At 32.9% G+C, this 9,243-nt stretch overlaps 1 protein-coding gene across 1 annotated transcript; it reads left to right on the forward strand.

Moving 5' to 3' along the window:
- The first annotated feature begins 1,293 nt into the window (after positions 1-1,293).
- Positions 1,294-4,259, forward strand: LOC123899864 (U-box domain-containing protein 35-like). Its single transcript, XM_045951114.1, has 7 exons — positions 1,294-1,391; positions 1,509-1,554; positions 1,702-1,990; positions 2,265-2,366; positions 2,484-2,912; positions 3,067-3,855; positions 3,953-4,259. The coding sequence occupies exons 1-7, from the start codon at positions 1,379-1,381 to the stop codon at positions 4,037-4,039; spliced, it is 1,755 nt and encodes a 584-aa protein (XP_045807070.1). The 5' UTR covers positions 1,294-1,378; the 3' UTR covers positions 4,040-4,259.
- The last annotated feature ends 4,984 nt before the right edge of the window (positions 4,260-9,243 follow it).

Consider the following 9,243-nt stretch of genomic DNA (forward strand, 5'->3'; position numbering starts at 1 on the left):
ATTAGAGAAAAAGAAAGAAATGTGGAAGGGGAGTAGAAAGGGAGGAGGAGCCGGAGGAGGAGGAGGAGGAGGAAATGGATTGGTGGCAGTGGCTATTGACAAAGATAAAGGAAGCCAATACGCTCTTAAATGGGCCGCTGATAATCTTCTCACCAGAGGCCAAACCGTTATTCTAATTCATGTTTCTCAAGTCGCCGGCACCACCTCCTCTTCTTCCAGTAAGTCTGCTTGCATCTCAAGGAACAAGACAATGCATGTTTTTTTTACTCCCTCCCTCCCTCTGATCATATCTTTAATTAATATATGTATAACTAACAAATTCACTTATGTTATTTATTATCGGATACATTAATTATTCAATTAACCTGAAATTGAAAATTTTATTGATGATTATAATCATTTTAAATAACTGCTGCATGCATTGCATTTCAGGAGGTAGCGAGGCCGCCATTATATGCAACGTCAGCAGTACTTCAGCTGCATCATCTCCACAGAGAAATCAACTTGATAACGCTACCAAGGATCTCTTTCTTACTTTCCATTGCTATTGCACACGCAAAGATGTAGGTCTGACTAATCACAACTTTAACTTTATATCTCCCTTTAATCAATCAATTGCTTATTTGGTTCATGTGACAACTTGAAGATTTAAAACCATAATTGTGCACCATGTGTTAAAATTATCAATCTATAATTCATCCATGGCCATAAATACTATAATAGGCCAATGCAAAGATATTCAGAGCAACTAGACATCTAACCATTGCCATGAATTCAATTTTAAGGGAAATATAAATTACAAATGTATTTTCTCGACAATTGATTGATTAATTATATAATATTTTGTTAGATACAATGTCTCGATGTCCTACTTGAAGACACTGATGTTGTCAAAGCAATAACCGAATATGTTTCTCATGCTGCAATTGAGAACTTGGTCATTGGTTCGCCTTCAAGGCATGGATTTATTAGGTGTGTGAGGTGCTCTATCTATCTATCTATCTATCTATCTATCTATCTATCTATCTATCTATCTATCTATCTATCTATCTATCTCTAAGTTAATTGTATCTATATAGCAGCAGCAATTAGTAAGGAAGATTGCCCAAGAAAATCAATCAGTGTTTATTGTGTATGTAGGTTGCTAATTGTGGCGCGGCCTTTTTTGTGCAGATTTAAGTCATCAAGTACGCCAAGCAGCATATCAAAGGGGGCGCCAGATTTCTGTAATGTTTATGTCATATCTAAGGGTAAAATCTCATCAGTTCGGAATTCTTCTCGTCCGGCCCCACATACCTCCCCACTTCTGAGCCATATACATAACAATCTAAATAATCAGGATTTAAATCAATCTGCAGATCAGATATGCTCTAGACGTATGAATTTGAGAGGTTTGTTTGTTTGTTTGTTTCTGTAAATTAAAAGAACTAAGCTATTTACTACTTATTGCAGTTCTAGGTTTATAATCATGTTTTGTTCACATGGATGTATGTGTGTGTATGCGGCAGACAGGACGTCGATGAAACCTCACGGTTGGCAGGATGAATCCATGAGGTAAGTCTTCTTTTTTATATTATATAAAACAACATTTCCAAGCATATAAGATTCCTTTTGCTTGGGGGTGGGTAAAGGGATGTGTACTTTCTGTTTTGAATAATATGACACAGACAATTAATGTAAACATGGTTTCGTTTCCAGCAGATCTCCATTTAGAAGAGGAGCAAGAGGCACGAGTGGAATGTTATGCGTAGACTTCACAGAATCAGACACAGACATATCATTTGTAAGCTCTGGGAGGCCAAGCAGTGCTTGTTCATCCTCTTTGTACGACTACATTGACTCCGGTCGAACTTCACGAGTTTCTACCAGTTCAGATCGTAGTTTTGGATCCAACCGATTGGGAATCAAGTTCACTGACCCCGGTTCACCAGATACCTCTTTTTCACAAGATACCAGTAGAACATCATTTTCATATTCATCACAGAACATGGTGAGCATTGCACTTTCTAATTAACACGCAGATGTATATATGTGATATATGTGATTTCAATTGATTAAATATCAATGTCATGACAAACAGAATTAAATGTACTTAGATACCTATACCATAATATATCAATCCATTCATTTGTATCAAGAACGCATAAATAATAGACCTTATCTTCTAGAGATCATTTTCACTCATATTTCTAAGAACAAACAAATGGAATCAAATTACCCGACCACTAATGGCATCATCCATTTCCTTTTGCTAAAAAATTTAGGATGAAACGGAAGCTGATATGAGGAGGCTGAAGCTTGAGTTAAAACAAACGATGGAAATGTACAATACAGCATGCAGAGAAGCGCTTACAGCACAAAACAAGGTAAAATCTGATAGTTCCTTTTCTCTTTCTTTATAGATTAGATTAGATTAGATGTGTTACTAACTATTGTGATTGTAACTGGTAATATCACTATTTTGTTTTCTATGTATATAATAGTTAATGGAGATGAGCAACTGGAAAATTGAAGAAGAAAAGAAATTAGAAGAGGCACGACTGTCCCAAGAAGCTGCACTGGCAATAGCAGAGAAAGAGAAAGCAAGAAGTAAGGCAGCCATTGAAACAGCTGAAGCAGCTAGAAAAATTGCAAACGTGGAATCACATAGAAAATCAAGGGTTCCAATTAAATCTCTTAAAGAAGCAGAGGACATGAGGAAGCTATTGGATAATTTAGCCCAAACTGATGTAAGATATAGGAGATACAGTATTGAGGAGATTGAAGCCGCCACAAACATGTTTTCTGAAAAACTAAAAATTGGGGAAGGTGGTTATGGACCTGTTTATAAATGTTACCTTGATCACACTCCAGTGGCCGTGAAGGTTTTAAGTCCTGATGCGGCTCAAGGGAAATCACAGTTTCAGCAAGAGGTGATCAACAAGTGCATGGACATGAGTAATTGAATTCTATACTACTTAATTTTGTATTAATTTGTTTGGCACTAGCATGAGCAATTGAGCATGACATGTTAATTTCCTTCTATAATTCTGTGGAATATTCTAATAGCTAGATATCCCTCCACAGGTTGACATACTGAGCTGTATGCGCCACCCAAACTTGGTGCTTCTTTTAGGAGCGTGTCCAGAATATGGTATATTGGTTTATGAATATATGGCGAATGGAAGCTTAGAAGATTGCCTAAATCGAAAAAAGAAGGGTGGTAGGGTTCTGTGTTGGCAGCTGAGGTTCCGGATTGCTGCAGAGATAGCCACGGGCTTGCTATTCCTACATCAGACGAAGCCTGAACCTTTGGTGCACCGTGATTTGAAACCCGGCAACATTTTGCTGGACCAGAATTATGTATGTAAGATTAGTGATGTTGGATTGGCAAGGCTGGTCCCTGTGATGGCTGAAAATGTAACACAGTGTTGCATGACATCAGCAGCGGGAACATTCTGTTATATTGATCCCGAGTATCAGCAAACAGGAATGCTTGGTGTGAAATCGGACGTATATTCTCTGGGGATTATATTTCTACAGTTATTAACTGGAAGACATCCAATGGGATTGGCTCACCATGCTGAGCAGTCTATTGAGAATGGCACATTTGAGGAAATGCTTGACCAATCTCTATCTCACTGGCCCATTCAAGAATCCCTCACCCTTGCAAATATAGCTGTAAATTGTGCACAACTCAGACGAAAAGATCGCCCAGACCTTGCCAAAGTAGTGTTGCCTGAGCTTGTTAAACTCAGAGAGTTTGCTGAAGAAAATATGGGTCCCATCTTTTTAGGAGGAGGCATTACTTTTAGTAGTAGTGGTAGTGGTAGTGCTGAACCTTCCCCCAACCACAGTGAAGTTTCTGTGCAGCAGGTTTTCTTTCATTTCTTTATATTTTTATTTTAATTTAAATAATTAATGATGCTTAATTAATTAAATACCTAATGAGATGAGATGTTTGATTTTACAGGATGTGATGAGCGACCCACAGCTTGTAAATTCAGGAAGCTCAATAAGTCCACACACTTCATCAACTCCAACAGAAGAAAATCCTTAAGGTGGTTTACATGCAGGGGAGGGAGCCATAATAAGTGTATTCATTCGTATTAATCAAGATGGTTACATCTTGTTCTAGGTAGGGACGTAAATGAGACCCGTGATTTAAATTAGAAAAGAGCAAGCAAAATGTAATTTGGAGTATTATGTAAATATATATTAGGGTTTGTAGAGTAATTTTCTATTATTTGTAAAAAAAATAATACTAATACTAACAATGTACAAATACTAACAATTTAATATGTTCATTTGGTGAACGTTTAAAGTTACTAAGTTTGGTATAGTGGTGTGATATTTGAATTAGGAATGGCAAAAATATTCGTATTCGTTGATATCAGCAAATAAAATCCGCAACAGACACGGATTGAATAGTCTAATGGATATTCGTGGGTATGATAAATGGATATTTCAACTACCCGATAGTTAATGGATACGGATGCGAATTTAATGGTATTCGTATCCGCGGATATCCATATTCGTTAGTAAATAAGAAATTTATATAAATATTCTTAGTTATTAAATATAAAGAGTCTTTTTAATTATTTGTTTTGATTAGAAGTGAAATGTATGAAGTTTTTTCTTAACAGAATTGTATGGATAGTATTATATTTCAGTGAAAAGAATAAGAATAAATGTGTTGACTTTTGTTGTTAAATTGAAACTGAAATGTATGAATATTATTATGTGTTAATAATCTTTTTCTTGTTTCTCTAGAGAGAAGATAAACAAATTTCAAGTAATTAAAATAAAAATTCTTTACAAGAATCACAATTTTTTGTAAAAAAAATTATTATTCATGGATATCTATAAATATCAATGGATACTTCAAAATCTGTGGATTAACCGCTTAGTGGATACCTGCACGTCCATGGAGTGGATATGGATATCGTATTTATCTGACAGAGTGGACACATATATCATATTATCCGCCCCAACAGATATTCATTTACATCCCTAGTTTAAATAGTATGCATGAGGTCTAGATTTGATCTTCAATAACTCCATCGTAAGCCAAAAACATGATTGTTTCGAGTATAGTGTTAGAGCACCTCCAATGGTGATACCACTTTGGGTATCAGACATTACTAACAAGTGGTCCCAACAATGTCATTTATATTTATGCAACTCATACATATTTTGCTTCAATGATGATACCACTTTTTGAGTATCATACATTAATAACAATGGTCCATTCTATATTTGTTTTTTTATTTTGTTTAAATAAAAATAAAAATTATTTAATTTAATAAATACTTAGATAAATAAATTAATAGTTAAATATAACGAGAAATACATGACAATAAATAAAAAATGGTGAAAAATGCATAAATATGACGGAAAATATATAATGAAAAATATAAGAATTAATTTTGATTATTCTCTCGTCTGAAACGCTTCCAAATGTGTTCGACGAGATCTGCTTGGAGTTGTCGATGATTTGTTTTTTCACGAAGAAAACTTATGAAATGAAAGGCAACAAAGAAATAAAACTTTCCTATAGTAAAAAAGAAAAAGAAGATATGGTCATTGAATGTCAACGGTAATATTTTGACATATATGGAAGCTAATAATAACATTAAATTGATGATACAGTACCTTATTTAAGGTACTGGTATCATCAATTTTGATACACTATCTACCACGTCATGGAACTCCGATGATAAAAAAAATAAGGTACCGTATTATTAGTCTATGAAACTCTCTTAGATACCCTTAATGGAGATGCTCTTACTATTGTGTTTTTTTTTTTTTTAACATGATTGCTCAACTTCCAGCATGGGCCCTCCCACAACCAATCAACCAACTCTCTAGTTCCCTTTGATAGCTTCTCTTCCGGCTCCCATGTTTCTTTTATACCCAAAAAAAAATTTATTTTGCTTTTGAAAAAAATTCGGAATGCAAAAACCGAAGTTTTTCTAGTACAAATTCAGAAAAAATTCGGTAAACAGAAACCGAAATTTTTTTTCAAGGCAAAAAAGAATTCGATAAATAGAAACCGAAGTTTTTATTGAAGGATAAAAAAGAAAATTCAGGGGAAAAAAGAAACATGGGGCTGGAAGAGAAGCTATCATTTTCTCACAATCAATTTGTTTTTCTTTGGAAATTCTTTTTAGCAACATTACGGAGGGTTGATGTGGTAGTGGATATCGGAAGAAGGAAATAACCCAGGTTGCAAAAGCTATAACAATGACAGTGACGATAAGAAAGAGGAACACTATGGAGAAGAGAGTGGATGAAGATGGTCAAATTTTGGAACTGACAATTACGTTTTGCTCCATGGGTCGGGTTGTACCGAATCTTTTGTAGGGATGTATATGGATTGGGCAAATCTGGTAGATCCGGTCAAAACCACCCAATCCAACCCAAAAAAGTGGATTGGGTCGGGCAAGTGGGTGTATATGAATTTTTAAAAAAAAAATCCATTAAAAAAATCGGGTTCCGGGTAAAACCGGACCCAACCCAAAAAAATCCACCGACCCAACAGTGTCATGTTTTTTGAAATATTTTTTATAAAAACACTAAAGATTTTGTCATTTGATCATTAAATATTTTTATATTAAAAATAAGTTATTCTATTTTTTAAGAAAATAAAAAGTTTGAATAATTTTTATAAACAAATATGATAATTCATCGGACTAATTTTTTAAAAAATAAAAAGATTTTATGATGATTCGACATTTAGATATGTAATATAAAAACATTTAGATAACATTTAGATTTTTTTGAAGAAAAAGCTAAATTAGCCCACCCAAATTGACACCAGAGAGAATCGAACCTCAGACCTCAAGAGGGGCACAATCTCAGATCCCAACTCAATATCAATGCACCAACCCAAGTGGGTTAACATTTAGATATTTTTATATAACATTTAGATATCATATTTCAAATTCAATTTTAATGCTGAGAAGGAAAACAAAATTGCCGCATCAACTTTTGTATACTTAGGCTTAAATGCAGTTTTGACCCCTCAGATTTCACAATTGTGCGATTTTGGCTCCGTAGGTTTCAATTGTGCGATTTTAACTCTCTAAGTTTCACCATTGTGCAATTTTGACCCCCAAGTTTCAACTGTGCGACTTTGGCCCCGCAAGTTTATCCCCTTTTGCATTTGCTAGTCCCCCGTTAACTTTTTTGAATAAAACTTATGTGGCATTTTAAAATTCAAACAAATATTTTTAAAAAAATTAAAAGTAAATGACAAATTATTTTTAAAAAAAATAACTTATAAATTAAAAAAATTTATGAACTAATTTTTTAAATTTTAAAAACAATAATTATTCAACCTTTTATTAAAATAAAATTAATACATTTTTAATTTTAAAAAATATTTTAAATTTAATTTGTTTTAAAAATACTTTTTTATTTTTAAAATTGTTTTAAAAAATATTTTCTTTTTAAAATTTTATAGACTATTTTTTTAAAACAGTAATGATTAAACCTTTCACTAAAAAAATTAATAATTTTTTTGAATTTTAATTAAAACTAATTATACTTTTTAATTTTAAATTGTCACATAAGCAATTTTTAGTCAAAAAAGTCAGCGGATGCTAGCAAATGCAAAAGAGAGTAAACTTGGGGTGTCAAAATCGCACAATTGTAAAACTTAGAGGGTTAAAATCGCACAATTGAAATTTAGGAGGCCAAATCGCACAATTAGGAAATTTGGGGGGTCAAAACTGCATTTAAGCCATATACTTATTAACGAGATAATCAGAACTAGACCGGATTGATCGTTCAATCAATATATTTATAAGTTCAAGGTTCAAGGATCAGGTCAAATCAGAGTTCAATCGGGTTAAACTATTTTTAAATGAAGGATATACTGACTCCAAGGATCATTTAAGTTTTGCGTTTGTAACAGATAAGTCCTTTAAGTTTTTTTTGGTATAAGTCCTTTAAATTTTTTATGTAACAAATAGGTCCTATAAATTTCTAATATATTGCATCATTACCCTTTCAACCTTCATTACAAAAGAGCCGACAAAACGTTAACTTAGTGAGGTGGCACTGAACGCTGGTTCTTGTTATTTGGAAGTCAAAACACAATGTTCACTACCACTTCACTAAGTTAATTCAGCGTTTTGTAACGAAGAATAACTTGAAGCGTAACGGTGCATTTAATTAAAAACTTAAAAAACTTATTTGTTACATAAAAATCTATCTATTACAAACAAAAAACTTAAGAAAATTTGGATGTATTTGACCAATATAATAATAAAATACTCCCTCCTTTTCCTTTTTACTTGTCGTTTCAGGGACGAAAGGAGTAATAAACTAAAGGCTTAATTAGTTAAATGATATTTTAAAGATATTTTAGGTTTCACAATGGTCCCTTAAAAAAAAAATCCATTTTGATCCCTTAATAATACATTGTTAGTCAAACAGGTCCCTTCTGTTAAATTTTCTAAAAAAACGTTAAGTTGTCAATGGGTCCAGATATACTAAGGTAAGCAATATGGCCAAATACCAATTTCCTTAACAGATATGTGACATATGTCATTTAAAATTTCCAATGGTTCAGATTGAAAGTTTTAAGAGAAATATTTTTTAACTAAAATAAAATAAGAATGATAGTTCAGATTCATCGTCCCTAACAAAGTTGAAATGGGGAAAAATTAAATATTTTTTCAACCCCAACAGCACCATCCTTCGCCGCATCAAGACAATCAGATTTTAGAAAATTATTGTTGCTGCTTTATTTGAAAAGTCAATCTACATATTGAATCAAAAAATTGAAATGGGGAAAAATTAAAATATATGAAATAATGATGTCAGATCTAGGTTTTTAGATCTTCAATTTTAAACAGAAAAAATGAGTAAAATGGTGGTGGTGATGATGGATTTAAAGAGGGGGGTGTTGTTAGAAGAAGAAAGGGAAAGAAGAGGCCTTGTAATTGCCGGATCTTGTGTTGCAATTGCAAGAAGATAGAAGAAGATGAAACAAAGGAATAAAAAATGAGAAAGGGAAAAATATGAGATATTGAAAGAAACACTGATTTCATGATATATATATATATATATATATATATATATATATATATATATGTGTGTGTGTTGCGTAAAAAAAATGATATATACATGTGATTATGTGAAGACCCTTCATTAAAAAATTAAGGTTTAGTTTGAACAGAAGAAAAGAATGAAAGGTCTTGTGTGCTGCAATCAGATCGCTGCGGCGGCTAAACAAAGAAATGAACAATATCA

Source organism: Trifolium pratense, linkage group LG7 (genome assembly GCF_020283565.1).
Source record: "Trifolium pratense cultivar HEN17-A07 linkage group LG7, ARS_RC_1.1, whole genome shotgun sequence".
Classification (NCBI taxonomy): Eukaryota; Viridiplantae; Streptophyta; class Magnoliopsida; order Fabales; family Fabaceae; genus Trifolium; species Trifolium pratense.

Excerpts from the sequence above, each read along its gene's own strand:
- LOC123899864 (XM_045951114.1), top strand. Across the intron at positions 1,991-2,264 it reads CATATTCATCACAGAACATG|GATGAAACGGAAGCTGATAT; the intron begins GTGAGCATTGCA and ends TAAAAAATTTAG. Across the intron at positions 2,367-2,483 it reads CGCTTACAGCACAAAACAAG|TTAATGGAGATGAGCAACTG; the intron begins GTAAAATCTGAT and ends TGTATATAATAG.